The sequence below is a fragment of the Furipterus horrens genome, unplaced genomic scaffold, assembly GCF_987537825.1.
Source record: "Furipterus horrens unplaced genomic scaffold, mFurHor1.1.pri manual_scaffold_1, whole genome shotgun sequence".
Lineage (NCBI taxonomy): Eukaryota > Metazoa > Chordata > Mammalia > Chiroptera > Furipteridae > Furipterus > Furipterus horrens.
Window position 1 is genome coordinate 106,250,586 of NW_028327171.1, and position 26,117 is coordinate 106,276,702.

Sequence of the window (26,117 nt, forward strand, 5' to 3'; positions counted from 1 at the left end):
TTTTTTACAACTTGGTTCTACTACTTGATTTCTAAAGATTTTTAGTGGTTACTCATCCACAGTTTAATTGTTTTGTCATTTCCTAATGCTGCTGATGCAATGATGTTTTCTGTAGGATGACAAGCTGTTGAGATCACGATATCTGTATGACCCTGTAATTTCTGTACAATCTCTTTAGTCTGAAGATTCCAAATATAAACCAGGTTATCCTCTGAACCACACACAATCCACTTTCCACCAGTAACTGAAAAATTGGCAAATATGCAGTATTTCTCATTCTTATGACCAGTGTATGTCTTCAGGCATCTACCTCTACTGTAATCCCATAGTTTAAGAGTATTGTCCAAAGTTGCAATGAGAATATATTTACCATTTGGAGAAAATTTTACAAAAGAGACAGGAGGATTATCATCATCAACCAGTGTTTTTAAACACTGACCTGATGCAGTATCCCAGATTCTACAGACACCATCATAGCTACCTGACACTATCAAGGACCCGTTGCAATTAAAATGAACAGCAGAAACTGGGTCAGAATGAGCAGACAAAGTCTTGAGACACTTTCCCGTTTTCACCTCCCATATTTTCACACTCTCATCAAAAGATCCTGAAATTATGAGGTTGGATGGTGGATTGAAATTACAGCAAAACACATAATTACTGTGCCCCTTCAGCGTTTTCAAGCACTTTCCAGATCTCACATCCCAAATCTTGAGAGTTTTATCATCTGAGGCAGAAACAAGACGACTGGAATCTGATGACCAATCAACATCTGATATTTCCAGATTGTGACCATAAAGTGTTTTCTCATATTTTCCATCATAGGCTCCCCAAATTATAATTACTTTATCAGCAGAAGAACTTGCTAGCCATTCTCCACTGGGACTAAACTTAACCGATGATACTGCTTCCATATGTCCCACAAGAGTACATCTGAGAGCATAGTTCGGTTTTTCAGACACATATTTACTGGGATTGGCTGAGGTGAGGGCCGGCTGTACTTTGATGTCTGACTCCTTTGTTGCCATGGCGAAGGTCCTAGTCAGTAGGTAGGGTAGGCCTCCGGACGATCCAGGCAGCTGGTACTTTGGCTTTCTGCCCAGCAAAATGAAGATTAAAGCATCAGACTCAAAAACAAACGATCCCAAATGGTTATAATTTCTGGATCGTCTTTAAACTACGATATGCACTGATTCGGTAGCATGGCTTGGACCACCAGTTTTTCCTCGCTTCCCCCTGGAAACAAATACTTGAGAAATATTACTCAAAAGTCCCCATGCGCGGTGGGCTAGTAAAGTATTAATGCTGGGTATTTTGCGAACGTAAACAGCCGTTACAGCGCCGGAGCGGGGGTAAGCTCCACAGAAACTATATCTCAAAGCCCCTCCCCCCAACTCCGACATCTTTGAGAACACTGAGCATAAATGCAGCACTGCTTTAAAAAGAAAATTTCATAACCTAAAAGAAAACCTACGTAGGCACCGCTACTTGAGGCATAGACCTGATGGCTGCAACCTGCAGATACAGCGACGCACCACCGCGTCAATCTAAAACAGCGGACAGGATACCGAGCGCATGCGCAGAGAGAGCCCACCCTCTTCCGAGTCAACTTGACCAATGGGAGGGGACTTCGTGCGCATGCACAAACGGAGAAGTAAAGGTTTCCTTCCGGTCTTCCTCCCGCCCCCTCACTACGCGCTCCCAACGCCCCGCCGCCTTCCACATGGAAAGGAGCCCTGCTTTCTTAGCTGCGTGAAGAGGTCAGAAAGACTATCCCAGATCTGCCCAGCTAGGAGGAAAACAGTGACTGTATGTCAAAAAGATTTTTCTTTTTGCAAACCGTGTAACAAGAAAGGACTGCATTTTCCATTTCCCTTAGCCACAAGGTTAAGCCCACATTTGGGACAGGAGCTGCCTAGACTCGTAAATGCCCAGGATTGCGCATTTCGGAAATGTAGCTGAGGTCACCGACCCATATAGATGCTGGTGACTATGTGTAAGCTCCTGCTTTTAAAAGTTTAGGGGAGGATAAAGAACACGTGTTAGGGGCCTTTAAAGGGCAGAGAGTGTGATATGGTAGCCCTGGGAGAAAATAAGCAAATGTTGTTTTAGCACTTCCTTATGGTTTAAGCTTCCAAAAAAATTAAGAAAAGATCAGATTTGCATAGGTGCTTAAGGCAGAAAAGGACAAAGGAGTAGGTGGAATGGGTTTAGAAACGTGTAAGGTTACTCGCAGTTAGGCTTTAGAGACCTTACTCTCTAGTTCTAAGAAATGAGTAATGGCCAGGAAGGTTGTTGGCAGCCGTCCGTCTCGAGAGACGATGGTGTAGCTTCTTAAGAGTCTATCTGCACCGCCGAGAATGGCTGTGCAGTCCGACTCGGGAGTGACACGGTATCTGTCTCCTCCCGTGTTGAATCGACATCTTGCGATGACACTGGAGTGTCCTCTCCAGTGAAGCCAAAGCTACAGAGCCTGGGCAGGGTGATATGGAGGGTCTGCTGTTGCCCATGCAGCAGACCCCCCCTCTCTTCGCAGCTGAAGGGTCCAAGGGAAAGACGGAGTCAATACAGCTTGGCTTCAGGTGCGCCGCAGGAGTTGCCGGTGTTGACTACAACGTCAAACCGCCTTAGGGACTCCGGCTCCGGATTTTCTGTCGGGGTTTACTCCCTTAGCCTTTCCCCTGAAGAGGTATGCCGCAAGGCAGCGGAGGTTTTTTGGAGTCAGAGTTTTCCTTCTCTGGCCAGGAAGGTATTACGTAAACAATTCAAGTTTTTCAGTTGTTTTTCTCTTTAACCAAAAATAGGTTGGCCGAAAAATTCTTAGTGTCTCCAATCCTGCAATCAAGAGTGCCTGAGCAAAGCTGAATGGCAAGTATGTGGCTCAGCAAGGGCAGACTGAAGGTCACCCCTAAAGGTTCCTTGTGTAAAGGTTCCAGCAAAGCAGACTTAATGGTCATATGTGATCATTTGCTGCTCTCGTGTTTATGCAAATGAACAGGGTAAATTAAAACTGGACAAGGAGGGTAATCTTGGGGGAAAAAAATCGCAATTCAAGGAAAATCACAATGTTCAGTGGTAGACTATTAGTGCAGCTGTTTTTAAAGTTTATTTTCATTTAAAGTTTGTTTTCATTTGAAAGTTAAACTAGGTCTGTGGTATCATCAAAGATGCTTAATTTAGAGGCAAGAATGTCAAATGCCTTGCAACTGAATATCTTCCCAATAAGACAGTCTTGCAGATTTAGAGACTGCTTTGTGGGTTATGTTGCATAAATTAATGTGTGTTCTGTTTTCATAGGGCGTAAGCCTATGATCTCATTACCTGAGTGATTGTCTGTACACATAGGCCTCACTTAATCCTGTCTGCATCGCTGCCTCCTGAGACTTAACGGTTTGGCTGAACTTAGTGGTTGGGTTGGTGAAGTGTGGGGTGGTCTGTGGGCCTCACTTTAATACTGGTTTCTCTTTTCTATCCTAACAGCTTGGACAGAAAGGGCCCAGAGGTGGGGGGGGGGGGCTCTAAAATATTCCCCTCAGCCCAAACTAAGTATATAATGGACAAAAGGGTTTTGGACAGGTGAGATGTACCTGGCTCACCTTCCTCCAAAGAAGCCTTTTTTTTCCCCTAATGTGAGACACTGAAAAATTAATCCCCGCCTTTTGTCATCTAGTGATTTTATAAATTCAATGATGCCTTTTAACCCTGTTGCTAAATCTGTTGCCCCCAGAATACATTAAAAAAACAAACAAAGAGTGACTGAGTCAGTGTTGTTTTAGTTTTCCTGGTAGCCAAGTTGAAGTCAAAAGGCAAATATCCCTTGTGTTTTCTGTCAGTCAAGAACTGAAACATTTAGAAACATTGGGTTTCCTATCACATGAAGAATACTTGAAAGTCTTGCCCCTGATAAGGCACAACAGCACAATTAGGACCACCTATAATGAACTATAGTAAATCTCATTACTTTAAGCAAGTTAATGGGATAAACACAATGAGGCGGTGCTGGGAATGGGAAGAGCATCTTTAAAATGGGTTGGAGCTTCAATTGATGTGCATTATGACTTCTAAGCCACCATGGACTGCTCCTCTGCAACTTTTTAAAAAGACAAAACTGTTCCACGTTAATATATCTTAAAGTTTAATTCTTATTAAACACTGCCTCCTTCCTATCCTTTCCTCCTCCCATTAGCCTGGATTAGTGTAATTTTTACTGGGGAGCTTAGAAACACTAAATTCTGCATATACTTAAATCATTTCCATTATAATTCATTAGTAAATTAAAAAGCACTTCAGAAAATAGTGTAGGCTTTGTTTCAAAGAATTTAAGTAAATTGGTATTTTTCCAATAACTGTTCTATGCACTAGGAGTAAATGAGAATTAGACAAGGTAAACAAACACAGGACATGAGGACCAGGGTGAGGTGTTGGTGCTGGAGTAAAGTTAGCCCTTTAGAACTATCACAAGCATGCAAAGGGGGCAGGCAAGCATGTGTCAATATGAATATCCAGAAAAATATTTTCCCAGAATTTGACTGAAAAATATTTACAGTATTAAAATCCATTTTCTTGATGTCTGGAATTGTTTGCAAATAGCACCAGGAACTCATGGAAAGAGAATTAAAGCTATGACATAATTCAACCATTATTCCTTAGTCATGTTCTGATACTAGTATGTAGTCCTAATATTGTAGTCCTTGTGAATTAGGACTGAGAATCTTGTAGTTTATTTCCTTGGGGGCAGGGGTGCATCAGCACCGTGGTGTGTAAGAAGGAATGCTGGTACGGGTAGAACTGACAGGAACTATAGTTACAGATTTGCATTTGGGGCTCTCTGCTTAAGCAAAATTCCTTACATGGTCCTATTTTTAACTACTTTTGCTGCCTTTAATGACAATCAAGTTGGTGATTTGGAAATTTCCCTTCCTATAGAAATCAACTCACTTTCTTTACATGTCCTGTAAGTTTTAAAACTGAATGTCTCATATGTGGTAGAAAGGTTTATTCTCCGGCCCCTTGTAAAATTTGCAAATATTCTAAACAGAAAAATCATCACAAATAGGTCATTTTATTTTTAATTAAAAATGTTTTGATATGTCTATCAGACCTACCCATGGCCTGGGAGTGATTTTTACGTTAAGGGCCTTCTTGACTGACTTGCTTCATGGTAACTCCGATGACCAAATTCAGGCCTCAAAAATCAAATTTAATACAACTGTGATATACCCAGTTGCTTAAGATCACCAGCAATCCAAACATATGAAAATCTAGTTGGGCTAAATATGAGATGGCCAAATAACTTACCTAAACCAAGACTTTGTTAAAGTGAAAGGCATTAAATAACTAACAGGTATTAATTGATCTAAAAACAGGGACTGCCGCCAGCACACCAGTATAGCCAGTGCTGACTTCTCAGGAGGACTCTTCTCGTAATCACAACTTCATCTTGTAAAGTTCTATGCTTTTACATGGCATTTTACACTCTAGCCTGACAAGCTCTCTCTCAAACCTGGTACTGCTCACCCCTGCCCCACCCCTGTGGTCTTCTAGGTTTCTATTTTCTCCTTCCCCATAACTAAGTAGTGCTGGGCCCAAGTGGTTTCAGTAAGGAAGTGATCCACGTTGTGGACACCCGCTGGACTCCATTGGCTTCCTCGGGGTAAGCAGGTTACAAAAAGGAATTTAATGAGTAATTTCATTCTTTGCAAAAATATTCAAAATCACAGAAATTACGGTCTTTTTCTAAATGAGAATTTTTCAAAATGTCAAATGAAATAGGGACAATACTCATCTAAGCTGGCTACAATAAACTTGTAAACCCAGTAATTTTGTACAGTGCGGTCTGCAGGAATTAAGGCTACGTTTTAAGATTTTGTTTTCAGGGGAAAAAAAACCCCTAGTCAGTGGAACCTCTCAAAAATGGTAGTGAAGCAATAATGGAATGAATACACCATCTTTCTCTTTCTACTGATCTGCCACTTAAATTGGAGAAATGGAGAGAAAATGTTTTCATGCAATACATATAATATGTAAAAATTTAAATCATTGTTTAATAGCCTAAGGCAACCGCCAGCTTCATCAGTTGGATATAATTGGCCAAAAAGTTTTTAACTGTAGAATATGCTGGAAGAGACTGGTGAGCTGTTTTTAGTTTAACTACCCTGTAAATTATACCTATTAACTTCTCTCAGAATGCATGGGTTTTTTGTTTGTTTAATGTAAAAATACCTCTGCTAAGACAATGTTTGCTTTTGTCAACTTCAGGAATTATGTCTCCTTAAAGGTTACTTCATCTAAACACATTTTAAGACAATAGCTTTTAGCGTTATTAATTCTGACTTAAGCAGCAGCATAAAGGAATTCCTTTGAACATTTCTTGGTAAACAAACACCTTTTACTGATATTACATAGATGCATATTCCTTCAGTCATTTAGTATTTATTGAAGACCTACTAGGTGCAAGGCACTCCTCACCCGTGGCCTGACACACTGCATTCAAGTACAAAGAATCATTAGAGCCATTCCAAACCAGTGTAAGGACACTGAAAAAGGACAGTGGTCAAAATGATGAGGTATGCAGAACATACTTAACAACATACATTAAAAGGTGATCTTTTTGACACTCCTTGGGACAATACTGCTTTAGGAAATAAGCTGTTAAATTCACACCCGTGGATAGCACTGCTTTCTAAGGCAAAATTCTTCAACCCAAAACCTTTCGTTCAATGTCAATACCTCCCACATCTGAGTTATTTGAACGGAAACATGGTTGAGTTTAGCCATTATTCTACTCAACTCAAAATTGATAATTTGCGTATTTTTAAGAGTTTCTGTTATTTGTTGGATCATATACAATTTTAGCACCATAGAAGGGGAAAGATGTTTGGGCTGAGAGGGTCTACACACCAGAATATGTAACCTGAAAGCAACTTATACCTGATTTATTTACTTTGAGGGTGTTGCTGATGGGGAAGATTCAGAAAGAATAGTTCAAGAACAAAACTGCCCTAGCTGAGGCTGCATGATGCCAGCTCTGGGAGCTCCTGGCACAGAACACCTCCACCGTGACTGCGACTTTCCTGGACACAAAACTGGCAGGACCCGTCCCCACCTTTGGAGAGACAGTAGCCAATGGATGTGACCTCAGGCAAAGTAAATTCTGACAAGTCTTGATTTTGTCATCTATAACAGCGGCAATTATCCATCTCAAAGAGCAGTTAAAGAGGACTGAGTGAGAACAAGTGAAAGCCCTTGCCAAACACTTGGAACACAACCAAAGCTCAAAGAGTTACCTTTATTTGACCTATAGGAAAACACACTGAAACTTGTCTCCCCTTAGTTGGAAACAGGATGGAACTTTAGCTACCCTTGATGCTTTTTTCCTCCCTGAAACGTCCAGATAATTATATCCAGTAGCAATTTGATGTTTTTAAAGTTAGCATTTTTTGTTTCACTTTATCATACATTATATATATATATATTACATATAACTTTTGATAGGAAAAGGCAGCCCGAAGTATTTCCTGCCTGGGTATTTACTCTGCTCACCTCATGAGAATAAAATGGCTTTATTAATTTCCGATGGCAACAAAATTCAGATCTGAGACTGTCATGTGTAGGTGCACCTAACTCTGTAAATGAGCACATTTTGGAATGTAGGAGGTAGCATATAGCTTATAAATATGAAAAACAAACAATACCCCTTTCTAAAAGTGGACTACTTTTCTTTACTGAACATCACCCTTAGACATTACAATTTTCTAATACATATACAGGGTGGGGCAAAAGGCTTACAGCTGTTCATATGGAAAATACACGGTAATAATATAATAAACTGTTCCGTGTACTCACAACTGTAAATCTCCTTTGCCTCATCCTGTATGAAAAGCCCCAAGCCCTAAAACAGCTATGACTTATCTATTAATATAAAAATGTTCACAAAACTGATCACTAAGAAAGAAAAGTCTTCAACCCGAGGTAAACCCTTTCATAAATGCAACCCCAAACTGTGAAATTAAATAACTAAAATGTTTAACACTAGGGAAGTAAATTCAAAGTTGCCTTGAGGGTAGCCATGTATCACTACAACAGAGGATTAAGATGACAAAGTTTCATTTATAAAATATACTACATATTTTTTAAGGCAAAATTAGCAACACTCTGGAATAACTCAGATTTATTATGGGATAACTGTCAATGTTTGTATCTGACAATGATGATGAAAATATTCCAGAGCCCATTCAGTTTTATCTGGCAGACAGAGGAAACAACCCTAGGGCAATCTAGTTTTCCAAAGCAGTACAGCTGACAAAGGTAGTTTTAAAGGGTCCTAACTACTCAGTGACAAGAATATGAATTTGTGTGTCGAAAACTGTCTCCTAAATCTCACCATTCTTCCCATCTATCATTTTTACCTTTCCCAGTATTTTCCAATCTAATCATATCCACCTACTAGTCTTTCAGATACAAGGTGCCATCACTCCCAAATCTTCTCAATGCTCTTTTCCCACTGAAGTTCTCATTACAAAGAATATACTATGAAAGTTTTGAGAAAAAAAGGGGTGGGGAGAGATCAAGCCACTTACCCCCTCATCAGTATATAAAACTGCAGTTTTCTTGTGTTGAAATTAACATGTTTTTGTAATGAGTAGCATCTTAGTGATAGGGTATATTCAATAAATTGAAATTAACAGAATCTGCCAGGTAGAAACCTAAAAACAAGACTTAGTTACCTCCTGAAATGTCATTTCTATTACCAAAAAAGGCTGCATTCTCAGTTCCACAGTTATGCTAGAATTTAACATTTAGTCATTTCAATTTTTCTATTTAAAAAACACCAACCAATTTATTCTAAAAAAACTTTAGCTCACAGCTCATGAACTTCTAAGACAGGAGCAAGATAAATTCCTGTTTCAAACAGAAAATAGACCACATTAGTTGACTGGACTTTGTTTTAATTCATTCATTAAGACACCTGCAATTGCTAGCAAAAATTTCCAACATATCCTATTCTAATGTGGAGAAACAACTTTGTGTGCTTTATATTTTTTCCACTCAAATTGGTTTATCAACATGAACTGAAAATTTTTAAATTATCCAAAAGGTACATAATTTAAAACATTCTAGAGAAATGACGTGTTACCAGTAATTTACAATTTTTAAAAAGCCACAAAAAAAGTAAAAGCTAAAAACAAGATTTTTACTATGAATCAGTGCTTCTATTACCCTTCTGAAAGAAGTTATATTTCAATGTGATGTAAAGGCAACATTGAAAGTTTTTCTTTAAATTAACAATCTAACTTGTCCCTAAAATTACAAAGAATCAAAGTCTTTTACAGGTCAAGTGCAGTAAACTAAAATGTTCTTTCAGCACAAAGCAGCACTAGAAAAAGTAACAGTTATAAATGAGAGTTGACTAGTTTGCAGTGGCTGCTCCACCAATGAGACGTCAGACGGTATCCATCCAGAGCAGACACAACTACAGGTTAGATGTGAAGACTGAGTCACAGGCTTGGCTGAAATGTCCTTCATCTTTTTATCTTTCTATTTTAAATGAAGTGGATTTTTAAAAAGTTTAAATCAGGTCATGGAAGTTGACTTCTTTAATGACAACGTGATGAGGTATGAAAGCTCTGAATATTCCTAACATTCAGCAGGTTTTACCAGAGATAAGAACAGCTTGTCGGGGGAATTCCCAAATAGCTACACTTTGGGGTAATAATGAGTTCTAGAAGAGGACAAGATTAAAGAGGACTATAAGGGCATTCTCTAAAAGAGAAGTGAGCAACTTTCCTTCAGAATTCACTTTGAGTAGCACATCGACAAAATATAAATCTTCTCCGATAGTGTGTCCCAACGTAGAGTCAAGATGGCCAACTAGCACCAATAAATCGTGTGTTCAGTTGCAGTTCTCTTGGCAATTATGCTTATTTTTTATTCCAGTCCAAGCACAAATGTAGATCACTGAAGACAGTACTGGAAGTGCCATCTGCAGGTACATACTACAGGCATCACTAAGTGAGCCAAAGGCAGAAACTATTTTTATTTCATGACAGTGGGGAGGGCAACACTAAGTAGTAGGAGATGAAATGACATGATTAGGGAACAATAAAGTTGTAAGAAAGAGATCACTTGCCCTTATTTGCGTTAAACAGGTCATGGTGAGAAGATGGTTATTTGTTTAAGTAAGGATGCTACATTAAAGGGATCAAATATGCAACATGAATACATTAGAACCATGCTACATCCAATTAAAAAAAAAATCCCTAAGTAACCTTTAAAAGTATGTGTTATCTGCCAGTCACAGAGGGGCAAAGTATGAAGGGTGAACTCCAATTTAATTAGGGCCTTATCAGGACCACAAAGCCTGAAACATTTGTTTAAATGCAGAAACACAGCCTCTAGCCACACTGGTTAAGTCTGGGAAAACTGGAGGGGCTTCTTGTTTATTTTTCACTTTTTTATTGACTTACATAATATGTTTTAGATTACTAAGGATTCTGAATTCATCTTCAACCAGCGTTAGAACTGAACCACTTCCAAATCCTAAGACACATTAGACCAAAGAGAAGCAATAGCCATACAAATTAATATGTTGCCCCCTCTTCTTTCTGCTCTAAGGAAATCTTCAAACCAGTATCACATCTGAGAATCAAGTGTTAATGCTTCAGCACTCCTGACAACTAGAAAGCACATTCACTGAAGGCTGAAGGTGAGAAAGCAGATGGTTTAATTTTAATATCTGTGAAGAATGGTGCCAAAAGAGGAAAGAAAACCATTCAATCTCAGTAAGTATGAATGCAAATTTGGCTAGAAAAAGCCACCACGTTATCCAAGGGTTCACTGTGGAAGAACGCATGAAAAGTACTCTGATGTATACGTAATAGGTCTAAACATCTCCCTTGTTTAAGTAGTTGTGTGAAATTCAAGATAAAGTTTTAGTCTCATCTTTTTAATGTCAGTATTTCTTCCCACTTAAAAGGGAATGAGGAAGAGCCCTCTTTTTTTACCCCCACACAAAAGAGAGAGCCACGCGAACATGTGTATATTCCCATGACTCTTATAGCATATAAGTACGGATCTCCAAAGCCTAGGGATTTCCTTAAGAGAGTGGGCCATTTCTGGTTACCCTTTTCTTAGAAGGGTATTCCACCACAGAGAGCCAGAGGTTTTCCAGATGTGTGTAAGAGAGCGGGTGCGCAAGACAAGCAAATGAGCGCAAACAGTATTATGGAAAACATTTGAGAAGTTAGCTCCATGAGGACTATGGGCTCCACAAGAGGACTTGACTGGGTAGCCTGGTGTGACACAGGAACATAAAACCAGTGTATTGCTTCAAAGCTGGAAACCTTCCATAGGAGCCTCACACTGCTGGAAGATATACTGCTGCTGGCTAAGGTCAACCTGGGGTGCAATGCTGCTGTCCTCATCCTCGGTACCAAAGTAATGCTCAATAAGATCGAAGGCCTTCTGGTAGATCTCCTGGTTTTCATGACTCTGTAAGAACTCAATTTTATCCAGACCTAGAATAAAGAAAAATGGAAAATCTATTATGTATCTGTAGGAAATTCCAATGAATCAATGTTTTGCCATAAGTCTCCTTCCTTGAAGTAAAGGAAGACTCTTCTCTACTTACATCTTGTATGTATTTTGTAATAGCATAGAAAGTATTACTTAGAATTACATCTGAATGCTAGTATTACAAACTGACATCTTACACATGCAAGCAACAGCCAGTCCCCAGAAGCAGCAATTTGCACACAGTCACCATATCATCCAGTGCATAGGGCCAGGACAGTTCCTGCTGGATTGCACCTATGGCCTAATTAGTGGTTCTAGTTCTATCTATCTAGGCTCTGAGCTATTCAAAATCATTTCAACAAATGTGTAATATCCTTTAAGTCAGTCAGAATGAGTTTCTACTGCTTAAACTTACAAATTTGACTAGAACAATTAGCCAACACATTCCCTTTATTAAGCTCAAGCCCATCTGAACTAGGCTTTCTTTTATTTGCAGGCATAGCAGTCTAACAACTACAGCAATACCAGAAAATATTAATATTGCTCAAAGGAAAAAATATATATTCATCTACAAGGGGGTACCCAAAAAACCCTGGAATTTATTTAAAATGTGTATTTATTTTTACATGTTTAAACTTCAATCACCTTCAAAATACTCTCCATTTGATGCAATACACCTATTGAGACATTTTTTTCCACTGCTCAGAACAGTTTCTGAACTCGTCAATTCTGATGCATTTTAGTGCTTCTGCTGTTTTTTGTTTCACATCTGCCACATCAGCAAAATGTTTCCCTTTGAGGACTTTTTTCATCCAGGAAAACAAACAACAAGAGTCCCTCAGGGCGAGACTGGGTGAAAAAGGAGGGTGGGGAACAGGGCTCACATTGTTTTTTGGTTAAAAACTGAATAGCAGTGCAGTGTGGGCAGGTGCACTCATTAATTGCCCATCATGAAATGGGTGAACGTGTTGAAAGACTTCAAAAAAATTCACTGAAGCCAAAATGCAGCCTCTCACAACACCAGCTGATACACTGACACTGATGGGTTCCTAGAACATTCACTAGCAAGGGAAGCCTGTACTACAAAGGGGCCTGCCGTCCAGAAGATAATTCTGTTTTTATTTTTTGCCTCCCCCTCATAAACATCCATATTAAAAAATATATATACCAAAAAAGTAACAATAGTTATCTCTGTGGAGAAAGATCTCTAAATAAAGAACATTTTTCTTTTTTATATATTTCAAAGTCATTTACACTAAGCAGATATGGCTTTTATAATCATTTTTTTAAGTTAAAAATCATTTTGAAAAACAACTTCATTAGCTAATCAATTTGAATAATGAATGTACCCCTATGACCCCTAATTCCAATCTCAGGAACAAACCAACCCCAGAACAGCAGTTTTTAACCCTGGCTATGCATTAAAATCACTAAAAAAACTTAAAAGGTTAAAGCACACTGGTAACTGATTATTAAGAACGCAGTTAAGACTGACATTAGAAGAATGAGGAAACCAAGTGAGTTTTTAAGATGAAATTCTTAGAAATCTTTAAGCATACAGTGGTTGATTCTTGTTTGTGCCCTGACCAGGGAGTGAGCCTGCAACCTTGGCTTATCAGGACAACAATAACCGAGTGAGCTACCTAGCCAGGGCCTATTCATTAGAAACCTTTTAAAGTCAGGAACTCTTTAGGAACACAGGAGCAGGGTGCAATGCAAAATCAGAGCTCTCAATCTTAGAAGAAAAGGAGTCAGGCATCATCTATCTACAGTAGATACGGATGTTCTTGAGGCTCAAATGGACTAGTAAGAATGCAAGAGTACTCACAAAAAAAAGCAATCAGGCAACTGGGAAGATCCTAAGGGGTCAGTGTAAAACTGGCTAAATTGAAGGGTATTCGTTTCTCTTCATACTTACAATATATATTCTTTTCCAATTCTGCATACTAATTATTATTATTCATAAGAGGACAGTTTTTTGTTTTTGTTTTTTTTGGTATGTGTTTTCTAATAACAGATGTGGATGGTCCAGAAAAGCAAAGAGAAAAAGAAAATAATAATTTCAGGACACCCAGTTAATACTCTATCTTACCATAAGCTTCTTCAATCAAAGCACAGTAAGGATTAATGCCACTGCCGTTTCTTTTGGCTTCTTGTTCTCCAAGCCTCAGGATATTTTCCAAGCCATTTAGGGCAACCTGTACAATCTTAGAGTCCATGACTGTGAGAAGATCACAGAGTGGCTTGATACAACCCAGTTCTACGAGATACCTAAATAAATAAAAAGAATAATTTAGTCAAACAAAGGTTTTAATTGAATAAAACTTATCAGGCTGGTGGAAAGGTCATCATCAACCTGACAAGAGAGCTAAAAACCCATTCAGCCATACAAGCTACCTCATCATAAAAAAAAGAAAAAAGAAAGCTACAAATAATGACACTAAACCCATTCTCTAGCTGTCAGTTCCACTGCTTTTTCCTTCCACAATTATTGGACTCCAAGAAACTGGAATACTCTTTTTCTGAATATGAGCAACTCATACAATAGAATAATTTAATCCTTGTTTCTATAGGTAACCACTCCTCTGAAACATGACACACTTGGTGCGAAAGCGAGCACATCAGGCCAGTCTATTTTGTATATAGAACTCTTAAAAATTAAAGCTAAGAAATCAAATCAATGTTAAAATGAACAAATGATCTGAACATACACCTCACCAAAAATATACTAATGGAAAGTTAAGTATATGAACAGATGCTCAACATCGTATTAAATGTCATTAAGGGACTGCAAATTAAACAATGATGCTAAATACCTATTAAAATGGCTAAAACCCAAAACACTGATAAAAATGAATCCTGGCAAAGATGTGGAGCAATAGAAACTGAATTTTTGTTGGTGGCAATGCAAATTAGGATAAACTACTTTGGAAGACAGCTTGGCAGTTTTTTACAAAGCACTCATACTCCTCGTTATTTATCCAACTGAGATAAAACTTACATCCACACAAAAACCTACACACCAATATCTGGAGTAGCTTTATTCATAATTGCCCCAAACTGGAAGCAACCAAGATGTTCTTCAATAGACGAATAAATAAATGAATGGCAGGCAGTCCATTCAGACATTGGAATTATTGAGCAATCAAGCCATGAAAAAACATTAAGTTATTTTAAGTGCATATTACTAAGTAAAAGAAGCCAGTCTAAAAAAATTCCATACTATTTTATTCCAAATATATGACATTCTGGAAAAGGCAGAATTTTGTAAAGGAAACAGAAAGCATAGTGGTTGCCACAAATTTGCAGAGTGGAGCGAGGGAGCAATGATTAGGTGAAGCAGAGGGCACTGTCAGGGCAGTGGGACTAGTCTGTATGACACTCCAGTGGTGGAAACATGACACCATGCATTCATCAAAACCTGTGGAGCTGTACAACACAAAGAATGATCCCTAATATAAACTATGAACTTTAGTTAATAATGTATCAATATTGGTTCATTAGCTCTAAAAAATGTAACCACACTATGTGAGATGCTAACAGAGGAAATTGTGCAGGTGAGGGAGATGTACAATAGTCCCTCACATTATCGCGGTTCACTTATCACGGCCTCACTGTATCGCGGGATTTTTAAAAATATTATATTTAATTATTTATCGTGGACTTTTCACTATATCGTGGGATTTTGCGATACTGTATACGTATGTTGTTAAAGTTACACAGGTTTAAGAGTGTAGAATAAATGTAAGGTTCCTACTTCACGGGGAGGTCTGGAACATAATACCCATGATAAGTGAGGGAATACTGTACTGCAATGACCTCTTAATTGCTCTCTTTTCTCTCCTCAAAAGACCATCTTTGTCATTTCACTATCTTTCAAGACTAAGACCTTCTAAACCTATAGGAAGACTGATCTGCCTCTTCCAGTAACATTTACTGTGCATATTCCCTCATACTTCTCCTCATGATATTCTCTCCTCTAAAAGAATTGCCAAATCTCCACCCAAATGACAAGTTTCACCTTTTTCATGAAACATTTTCTAATTCCAGGCAACATTCTTTACCCCTCATTCTTAAGAATAGTATGTGTACATTTGATTGTATATAACCTAGAATTATGGATCTTTTCTAAGTTATTCTAACTAATTCTTGCATCTAAATCTTGTCTTCCCAATAAGAATGAGCAGAAGCCACATAGATATCTTTATCAGAAATAGTCAGTTTATTTCCTATAATCTGAACTGTAGTATTTTTGTAATAATCTTTTAAGAAAAGTCTTTATCTAGTTAAGAAACTGCTAGGATATTGATAACTTAATAAATTATTGTGAACAGCTATGCCAGATTCGAAAAAGGGGTAACAGCCATTCTCTTCTCTAAGAGCAAAATACCCTTGAATACTTTCTGTTGCAAGCTACCACAGTATTTTAGAAGTTAAAAAAAAATGTATGCATACAGTTTAACCATTTCAATTAAGAAAATAGATTTCATACATAATGTAGAGACGACTAATAATTATAAAGCTGAACTTGAACCTAAAACAACTATCAACTGTTCATATAACTTCTACAGTACTGAACATTACTGCCATCTGGTGGTGGCATACTTACAATCATAGCACATATATTAGGTCCTCACTTAACGTTCTCAATAGGTTCTGCAACTTTAAGCAAACTGACATAATAAAACCTGTTTACCATAGGCTCATTGATATAAACAAGTTTCTATACTACAACGAAACATTATGCAAGGACATGCTATACACCAGCACCAGAATCTTGGTAGTTGAAAAAGATCACGTGGCAAACCTTCCAGGAATAAATAACCTGTCCATGATGAACTTTACGGAAAAGCTATTGCATGTGTTTAACCTGCTTACCTCTATCTTCCTTACTTGATCAATTTCTGAAATGTTAGGATTACTTTACCTTTTCATTTTGAAATGCTCAATAGAGCTTTAAAAATTGGCATTGGTTCAGTACCTATGTTTAACCCACAAAGCAACAATATGAGAGGCAGTGTTTCCCCAACACTTCATATGAGGAAGGGGCTGATGCTTTCAGACTCATTTGAAACCATCTTCCCATCATCTGAATTCCCCATAAAGAAAAGTAAGTTAAGAGTCTAGGTTCTATTTTTTTCTTCATCACTACTGTTTTATTTCTATCCGAAATAGTTAATGTCCCTGATTTATCATTTACAATATCCCTTTGAGAAACTGATTCCTATCCTTATTTATTTTTTCAATCACAATTTAAATTCAATATTATTTTATATTAATTTCAGGTGTAGAGCATAGTGGTTAAGACAATTATATAATTTACAAAGTGTCCCCTCCAATATTTCTAGTATTCACCTGGATATTTCTAGTATCCACTGCCACTACATAGTTATTCCAATATTATTGACTATATTTCTTATATTCCTTTACATGCCACGACTTTTTTGTAACTACCAATTTGTACGTCTCAATCCCTTCACCTTTTTCACCCAGCCCTCTAAACCCCCTCCCCTACGGCAATCATCGGTATGACCTCAGTATCTATGAGTCTGTTTCTGCTTTGTTTGTTCATTTATATTGTTCTTTAGATTCCACATATAAGTGAAATCATATAGTATTTGTCTTTCCCTATCTCACTTGTTTCACTTAGCATAATACCCTCTAGGTCTATCCATGCTGTTGCAAATGATAAGATTTAACTTAATTTTTAATGATCTCTATTCACATTTATGCCTTTTCTAGCCCTTGATTATAAGGTTAGAGCCCTTCCTTTCTTATTTAGTTTACGTATGAGGGCTCCTCCAATGTGTGATAGGGTGGAGGGCATCCATGAAGTCATTCAAGGTTAGTGGTTGTTAATTCTACTACTGAGACCTCTCGTTTAGCTGTGAATGCCTCTCAGACTATAAAAATAATTAACATAACAGCTGTTAGTGAGAAAAAAAGAGCATAGAGCCATTTAAGTCTCGAGCTAATACAGATCTCTCTCTCTCTTCACTGAATACTACAGTACTTCAGGAGACATGTGCCTCTACTGAATTTGGCACTTTACCCTAAGATATACCTTTCTTTCAAGTCTGGTCAATGAAGACATTTAAACTAAAAATAGCAAGAGTTAGCTATTGAAGTTGAACTCCAAGGATTCTACAAGTAACCTTCCAGACTACTCAAGATATTTCTGACCAAGCAGCTCCAGAGTACGCTGAAGCCACCACTATAATTATTTCTACTGCTTCAAACCTCAGCTATGCCTTACTTCTCACATCCCAGAATTTTTTTTTCAGCAGGAAGGAATGGAAAAGGTATAAGGAATTAAATCTATATCTGAGTCAATTATAAAACCAAGAACAATCTTCCAAGAGGCTAGACTTGAGGATTCTTAATTGCGAGACAAAAATAACTTTTCCTTTATTTTATGAGATGCTCCCTGGCTAGTACTTACTTGATCTGTTCAGCTGATCCTCCAGAAGTTGCATTTGTAATAGCCCAAGCTGCTTCTTTCCTTGTCCGAAACTCAGCAGTTTGTAATATACTAATAAGGGCTGGGAAAATGTTGGCATCTATCACAGTCTGAAATTAAGAAAAAAATTAAATGGAAAGGGAAATCATAAGATTTATAATGTCTAACCACTATGCTGTACACTTGAGACTAATACAAAATATTGGTGCACCTATAACTGACAAAAAATATTTATTAAAGTGTCCATGATACTATAACTTTTCAGCTGGTTTCACTAATTACATTCCCGCCCCTGTTAAAAATAAATTAAAAGAAGTCCTCTTTATCCCTAAACCTTTTGGCCACACTTGGTATCAGTGACACCCTCCCTGGAGTCAATGACCTTATAATTACCTAGTTCTCCCTCTGAATGTTCTCTTTAATGTCCTCTCTTGTTCCACCCCAATAAATTATAAAAGTTCAATTCTCTGTTCCTGTGCTATTCTCATTTCTATTATAGCATTCAGCCTGACACGTATGTTGTAGCTCTCTGGTACTCCTCTCTCTGGAGCCCCAGCCCAGGATGGCCAACAGCATACTGTAGGTCTGCTAATTGCCTCAAACACCTCATCTGCCCTCTGTATCAGGTTTCCTTTCAAATCTCTCTAGTTCACAAAGGCTCTCTTTGTATTTATTTATTTATTCTAAATTCAATCAGTCACCATGTCTTTTGCATTTTCAATTTAAAATGCCTGAGTCCATCTTTTCCTTTCCTTTAGCACTGCCACCATCCTATTCCAAGCCACCAACTGCCATCCAGCTGACCAGAGTAGCCTTTAGTTGGACAGAGTACTTTGACTCCACCTCTCTCATACACTAACACTAAAGCAGTCTTCCTCAAATTACTTCCTTCATGTTTCTCCTTAGCTTAAGAACCTAAAATGGGTTCAGGTTCACATCATTTCCTTTCTCAAGAAACTGAGAAGTTCTACCTAAGAGACTGGTGGTAGCAGGCAATCGCCTGCAGCGAAATCACCTTGTATGCTGCCAATGTCCGTCCCTGACGGCACTCTGTCAGGGGACGACGACCCATGCTTTTCTTGTCAAGACCTTTTTCTATTTTACCAATGAGGAAAGCAAAGTTTAGCCTTGGTCCTGTCATTTACTAGAGCTGCTCTTAAGCAAATCATTTTATTTTTCTGAGCCTCAGTTTCACCTATAAATGAGAATGTTAGATCAGATGACCTCTATGATGCCACTCAGCTCAGTCTCATAAACTGTTTTCCAACTTGTTGTTCCAGCCTTTCTCATTGGCCTATGCTGAGCCATTTGGCCCTCTGCCAGTCTTCCACTTGGGTTACTCTTCCACTGATACAAGGGTAAAAGAAAAGGGCAGATAACCAGCTAAGAGGAAAATAGGTCCCCAAAGGTTCATGAAAGATTGAAGCAATCCAATACACAAGTCCACTAGAAGCTAAATATTTTACTGGCAAGAGTAAAGCTAATCTGTTTAGCATCAAGTCCAACAAAACAGTGCAAGGATACAAGACACTACTTCACTATCTTGGCAAGTCATCAAATAGTAAAGACAAAGGGAAATATCAACGCCTAAGTGTAAGTTCAAAACTTGTAACTTCTTTAAAGTAGGATTTTTTTTTAAAAGCAGTAGACTGACCAAGTAAGACAACAACCTTGGAAGTTAGGGGTATCCAAAGCAATAATGAAAAAAATATATTTTAAAGGCTGACAGAAAAAAAAAACTTACTTATCAATAAAAATATACAAAAAAGACAGGTGCTATAAAATTACCTGGATCTGGGCCCTATTTCCCGCTGTGATATTAGATATTGTCCAACATGCTTCCTTTTTGATAGATTCCTTTGGGCTGCTCAGCAAATGCAATAAACTCTGCAGAGCTGAGCAATTCAAAATTACCTAAAAGAAAAAGTTTGAAAATTTTACTTATTGTACTGATCCAAATAAATATAAGGAAATCTTTAACTAAAAAACTTTAGGTTAGAAAAAATAAAAGCAAACAAATAATGTCTCCCCTTGAAATTTTAGAAACAAATAACTTGACATATGTAAAGAAGTATTCACTGCTAGACATAATTAGTTTCTAAGATTACCAAAGCAGTTTCATTGTACAGATTCTCAGCTACTAAAATCATGCTTAGTAAGGCACAATGTCTTAGTTATTCATCTTCCTATTCCCACAGCATATTAAAATGTCTTTGAATGGGTAATGTCAAGTGGGCAGAAACTGAGAAGTGGTCTAGGTTTTTTAAGTCCTCTGATAACCCTCTCCCTGGCAGCCAATGAACCAAAACAGACTTAATGAAGTATACCAGGTGTTTTATAAGATACAAAGATAAGACTGTCCCAGCTATCGAACACCTTACACATGAAGGAGATCTACTCTACCAAAAACTAAAATCATAAATTTGTCATCACTAAAATAGTAAACAGGTGGCAGGTTCAAGAATCAATCATTGAACAATGGAATAGGTATCTAGTTCAAAAGCAAATGCAGTTATTTAAAAAGAATTAAGTATATAAGGAAATTAATCTTTCCTCCTACAATAACTGGTGGTCTTATTCATTAGACGGTACTAGAATCAAGGGGTTAATTAGTTGAAAACATTTTTAAAAAATCAATTCTTAGCCCATTTACCAAAATAAATTTGCAGCTGGTTTAAAAATATAAAAGGGAAAACATAAGACAGAATAAAGTATCAGTAAATAGTTGGTTTTGGGACAGTGAAGGACTTTTCAAGCATAAAAACAATGAAAAAATAGGAGGGAAATACAACAGATAAGAGGGTTGTTATCTTTAAAATGTAAATTGGTAAGAGCAACTAAAATTTTAATAAAAAATTATCTCACAAGTAATGAAAGAAATGCAAATTAAAAGGAAGCCTTTTTTGCCTATTAAATTAACAGAGCTCAAAAAATAAAATTTTAGTTAAACAGATACAACCTTTATAAGTAACAGTATAAAAGATGTCACAAAGTAATTTTTAAAATGCCAAAACACATAGTCTGGAAACTAAACACATCAGAAGTTAAAGATAATACTTGGGGAGAAGTAGCCAGGAAAACTTCATAGGGATTAGGGGAGGGCACTTTTAAAAGATAAGATTTCAAAAGAAAAGAGAACAGACACTGCAGATAGAAAGGTTGAAAATGAGAAAATGCTGAGACAGGCTGCTACAAAGTACCAAAATAAAAGAAAGACCAAAGAGGCTAGTAAGGAAGGGTTCTGTATCCCCTAAATTAATGGTCAGCTAAAAAAAGAAAAAAAGAATGAGAGTTTCTAAGAGAAAACCAAATCACGCGAATGAGGTTTATTTTAGGAAAGGTTAAGCTGTTATTAGGGAGAATAAATTGAGAGGGATAAATGGTCAGGAAAGTAGGAAGATAAATCAGGTGGGTACAGTAACAACCCACCTGACAAAATAAGATGTGGGATCTGGTAACAATAAGAACCTACAAGACCTGGTGATTTACTATACAAAATGTGAGAGATATGGAGACTTCTAATATGACTACAAAGTTTCAATTGTGAATAAAGAGTTGTATCATTAATTGCAATGGGAAAAATCAAGAGTTGGAACATGCTTTGTGGAGAAAGAAGAAAAACCGGGAGAGACAAATGTGAGACACTAAAGAAGAAATATCTAACAGGCTACTGGAGACTTGGGACTAAACTTAAGAGAAGTCAGAACTAGATGTAGATTCAGAACTTCATTCATTAAGTATTTTTGAATCTCCATGCATTGTGTCAGGAACTATTAGGTTACAGAGGCATAAAAATGACCAAGACTGACACAGTTCCCCCCTAGAAGCTTACAATCCAGTAATTAATTAATACAGTGTAGGGTGATGAGTGCTATGATGGATGAAACAAAAGGAGCACCTAAGTTAAGAGTAAGCAAATAAGACTTCTCAGAGAAATCAGTGTTTTGTCATACCAAGACCTGAAGAATGAGAAGCCAGTGGCAAAGTGTAAATACAGGTAAGGTAGTAGTCAGAGCAGGAACAGGGGAGGCGGGTAGAGCTTTGTTCCCTGCAGAGGGAAGAAAGCATATGTTAAGACTCAGCTGAGTGTGGTCACAGTAATTCAGGGGAAAAAACAGCAAGAACGTAAGAGTATGGTGTAGGAAGGGGAACACAAGAACATGTTTTTGAATAGTAAATACGCTGAAATGGTTTAAAAATAAAGTATAAAGGACAATATACTTAAAAGCCTCCTTTACATTCCTGTACCCCCAGACTCCCAGTTCTCCACAGAAGCAACAGATATTATTAGTCTCCTATGTATCCTTCCAGAGAAAATTTTTTTTCAGAGAAATTTTATGCAAACATAAAGTATATTGGTTTTTTCTCCTTTCCTCCTTGCCCCTTTTTACACACTATTCTGACCCTTGTTCTTCTTTTTTAAGTGTTTAATTGAAACCTATATTTGTAGTTTCTAAAATGCTGATCCACAGACCACTTTCTTGTTACACAAGCGTACCAGTGAAAACAAAAGGCAAAGAGATCGCTGCCATCCCCACAAAGGAATGGCTCCTTTTCTAACATTCTTTAAAAATATACATTATACAGTCCTTGTGCCTTACCAAAGATGGCGATGTAATAACTACATTGGTTTAGTTCTCTTCATTATTCAACAAGGTCCACCAATTATTTGTTTTCTGACTTCTCCAGGGCTTTGTTCATGGTGTTTTTGTTCTCCCTTGGCATCTGGGACAGGACCACTTGCCTTCTGGTCTATGATTCAGTCCTACACAGAAGTAGAACCACTAGATAGGGCACTCATCATCGTCACAGCGGATCATTTCTCCATAGGGGACCTGACTGCACAGACAGTAGGTGGGCTTGTTCAGTCCACGGGAAGGTATGCTTTAGCCTTGGAGCGTTTCTTCTTTCTGGAGATCTTTGCTTTCTTCTCCTTACATGTTTCTAAGGTGATGTCATCGTGGTCCTCATTATTAGCTACATTCTCCTGAGTCTCAATTATCACTGTTGCACTGTCACCAGGACCTCTTGTTACTGTATTGGGCTTTTCTACCTGTGTAACTGTCTTGTATTTGGACTTAGCCTGGCCGGTTTTGCCACTGTGGCCAGTGGTGTCACTGACCTTTTGGTGTGCCTCGAAGAGTTCCACGTGACTGCCCACCTGCCTGGCCCAATTCTCTTCCAGCTCCACCATATGACAAACAATCTGGATCTTGTCACCCAGCTCCTGGCTCCTAATCAGGGCTCTCTTGAGTGTAGCGCAACACTCTTCTCTTCTGGGTGCTGTCTGGCTCACATTTAAACTTCTCATAATACTGATCTAGTTCCTTCAGGATTTGCTTCCCCAACTCCTGGAGGCCACTGGGTCCCTGGGGCCAGGGCAGGAGGTCTGAGCTGTGTCCAGAGCCAGCAGCTTGGCTAACAAGCCTTGCCCCCAGCCCGGGAGCACTGTCATTGCTCCACGGCCCCCTTGTTTTTTCTTTTTAAACAATATAACCTGGAGAGCTTTCCATATCAGTGTGTAAGAGTTTCTTCCTTCTGTTGCATAGCATTCCATTATATAGAGACCAAATATTAAATGATTTTAAACTTCATCCAAGGACAATGAAGGGCATAAAAAGATTATATGAGGGGGACTACAAAAAACAAAAACAAAAAATGGAATTAACTTCTGGACAGTGGGCCCCTTCTAATACAGGGTTTCCCTGCTAGGTGAGTGTTCCAGGAACCCATCAGTATATGGGACAGCTATAAGCGGGCCAACATCCGAATCATAGGGTTGCCAGAAGGTGAAGAAGAACTAGAAATTGGAAAATCATGTGAAAAAATAATGAAGCAGAACTTCCCTAATTTGGGGAAGGAAATAAGACTTACAGGTCCAGGAAGCACAGAGAGTTCCAAAAAAATTGGACCCAGGGGGAACCACACCAAGACACATTATAATCAAAATGTCAAAAATTAAGGATAAAGAAAGAATCTTAAAAGCTGCAAGGGAGAAGAAGAGAATTACGTACAAAGGGGTCCTAATAAGTCTATCAGCTGATTTCTCAAAAGAAACTCTGCAGGCAAGAAGGGACTGGCAAGAAATATTTAAAGTAATGAAAAGCAAAAACCTACAACCACGATTACTCTATCCAGTGAAGCTGTCATTCAGGATGGAAGGGCAGAGAAAGTGCTTCCAAGACAAAGTAAAACTGAAGGAGTTGATCAGATCCAAACCACTATTATGTGAAATGTTAAAGGGACTCGTTTAGGAGAAAGAGGATCAAAACTATGAACACTGAAATGAAAACTGTATCACAACAACCAACAACAGAAGCTAGGAAACCGAAGCAAAGGCAAACTAAGTAGGCAACAAGAGCGTGAAAAGAATTACAGGTATGGGGAACATTATGGGGGGAGGTCAGCAGGGAGGAGGAAGTGGAAAAGGGAGGGAGATGGTACAGGAATTAAGAAGCATAGTAGGAGGGAGTGGAGCAGATAGGAAGATGTTGAGAAGAACTATATGCACAACCAATGGGCATGGACTAAGGAGGGGGGCAATTGGAGGGAGGGGTGTCACAGGGTAAAGGGGAACAAAGGGAAAAGAAATTGGGGCAACTGTAACAGCATAATCAATAAAGCATATTTTAAAAAAGTTAGGAGGGACACCTGGGGAGTGTTCCCAGCGCCTCACCAGTACTTGCAGCTCAGAGTTTCACCACTGGAGAAAATCAAGCCTCATTGCTTCTGACTGTGCAGAAAGTGGTGGCTGGGGTGGAGGCAGAAACTGCCAGTCTCTCAGCAGAGTCTGCTTGTTTAAAGGGCCCCCACAGTCCTAGAACATCTGCAGACCTACCCACTCTGGGAACAACAGCCAGGGCAGCAGCTAGAGGGGCGCCAGTGCGGTGCGAAAGTGGGAGAGGTGCCTGGAAAAGGGGCGAGTGCTGAGCAGGCAGCATTGTTCTCTCTTGGACCCCTCCCACACACACAGCGTCACAATGTGGTGAAACAGGTCGCCCTATACTGATGAATCCCTAAGGCTCCGCCCCTTACAACGTAACAGGAGCAACAGCTCTACCTGGGACTCAGAGGCAAACAAACACAGGAATCTGTCAGAATGAGGAGACAGAGAAGTATGGCCCAAAAGGGGAAACGGATCAAGTTTCCAGTGGGAGAACTAAGCGATGAGGAGATAGCCAACCTCACAGATAAGGAGATAGACAACCTAACAGATGCAGAATTCAAAACACTGGTGATAAAGATGCTCACAGGCTTGACAGATATGCTTGAGTATGGCACATGCATAAGAGAAGAAGTGAAGACTATGCTAAGTGAAACAAAGGAAAATCCACACAAAATCAATGGTGAAGGGAAGGAAACCGGGGTTCAAATCAATGATTTGGAACATAAGGAAGAAAAAAACAGTCAACCAGTATAGAATGAGGAAACAAGGATTGAAAAAAATGAGGAAAACTTCCCAAATTTTGCGAAGGAGATGGACATACAGGTCCGAAAAGCACAGAGGGTCCCGGGCGAGTTGGACCCAGAGGGGACCACACCAAGATGCATCATGATTGAGATGCCAAAGGTGAAGATAAAGAGACAGTCCTGGGGGCAGCAAGAAAGAGGCGGAGAGTTGTCTACAGAGGGGTGACTATAGGACTACCAGCTGATTTCTCAGAAGACACTTTGCAGGCCGGAAGGGACTGGCAAGCAGTGTTCAATGTGATGAAAAGCAACCTTCAACCAAGATTGCTCTATCCAGCACAGCTATCATTTGGGATGGAAGGGCAGACGAAGTGCTTCCCAGACAAGGTGAAGCTAAAGGAGTTCATCATCACCAAGCCATTATCATTATATGAAATATCAAAGGGACTTACTTAAGAAAAAGAAGATCAAAACTATGGACACTAAAATGACAACAAACTCACAAATATGAACAAGTGAATCTAAAAAATAAAAACAAAATCCAACTAAGCTAGGCAGAATAGGAACAGAATCATAGATATGGGGATCATATGGAGGGTTGACAGCTGGGAGCAGGGAGGAGAGAAATGGGGATATGATGCAGGGACTAAGAAGCATAATCGGTTGGTACAAAACAGACAGGGGGATGTTTATAATAATATAGGAAAGGGTGAAGCCAAAGAACTTACATGCA

General features: G+C 38.6%; 2 protein-coding genes, 1 long non-coding RNA gene and 1 pseudogene across 3 annotated transcripts in view; 1 reads left to right on the forward strand and 3 right to left on the reverse strand.

The window, feature by feature from the left end:
• On the reverse strand, nucleotides 1-1,557 carry WDR5B (WD repeat domain 5B). Its single transcript, XM_090277348.1, has 2 exons — nucleotides 1,475-1,557; nucleotides 1-1,095 (listed from the first exon to the last, which is right to left on the reverse strand). Exons 1-2 carry the CDS (start codon nucleotides 1,495-1,497, stop codon nucleotides 42-44), a joined length of 1,077 nt encoding a protein of 358 aa, XP_090133474.1. The 5' UTR covers nucleotides 1,498-1,557; the 3' UTR covers nucleotides 1-41.
• A 4,797-nt stretch (nucleotides 1,558-6,354) lies between these two features.
• LOC150021644 (uncharacterized) lies at nucleotides 6,355-11,543 on the forward strand. The gene is made up of 2 exons (XR_016511181.1): nucleotides 6,355-7,146; nucleotides 10,615-11,543. It is a non-coding gene; the product is annotated as an uncharacterized LOC150021644 (long non-coding RNA).
• Nucleotides 8,932-26,117, reverse strand: part of KPNA1 (karyopherin subunit alpha 1) — an 86,738-nt gene continuing 69,552 nt past the window's right edge. Inside the window, exons 11-14 of the mRNA XM_090277361.1 lie at nucleotides 19,763-19,888; nucleotides 17,957-18,084; nucleotides 13,607-13,785; nucleotides 8,932-11,516 (exon numbers count right to left, since the gene is read on the reverse strand). Of these exons, the coding sequence (XP_090133487.1) occupies nucleotides 11,329-11,516; nucleotides 13,607-13,785; nucleotides 17,957-18,084; nucleotides 19,763-19,888 (621 nt within the window). The 3' untranslated portion in view covers nucleotides 8,932-11,328. The remainder of the gene's footprint in view (nucleotides 11,517-13,606; nucleotides 13,786-17,956; nucleotides 18,085-19,762; nucleotides 19,889-26,117) is intronic.
• On the reverse strand, nucleotides 22,640-23,429 carry LOC150021646 (inhibitor of growth protein 1 pseudogene; annotated as a pseudogene).

What these genes read in the sequence shown, in the direction of transcription:
- WDR5B (XM_090277348.1), bottom strand. Translation starts at nt 1,497, where the DNA reads ATGCCTCAAGTAGCGGTGCCTAC. An exon ending in CCTCAAGTAGCGGTGCCTAC is followed by an intron (nt 1,096 to 1,474) that starts GTAGGTTTTCTT and finishes TTTGCTGGGCAG; the next exon opens with AAAGCCAAAGTACCAGCTGC.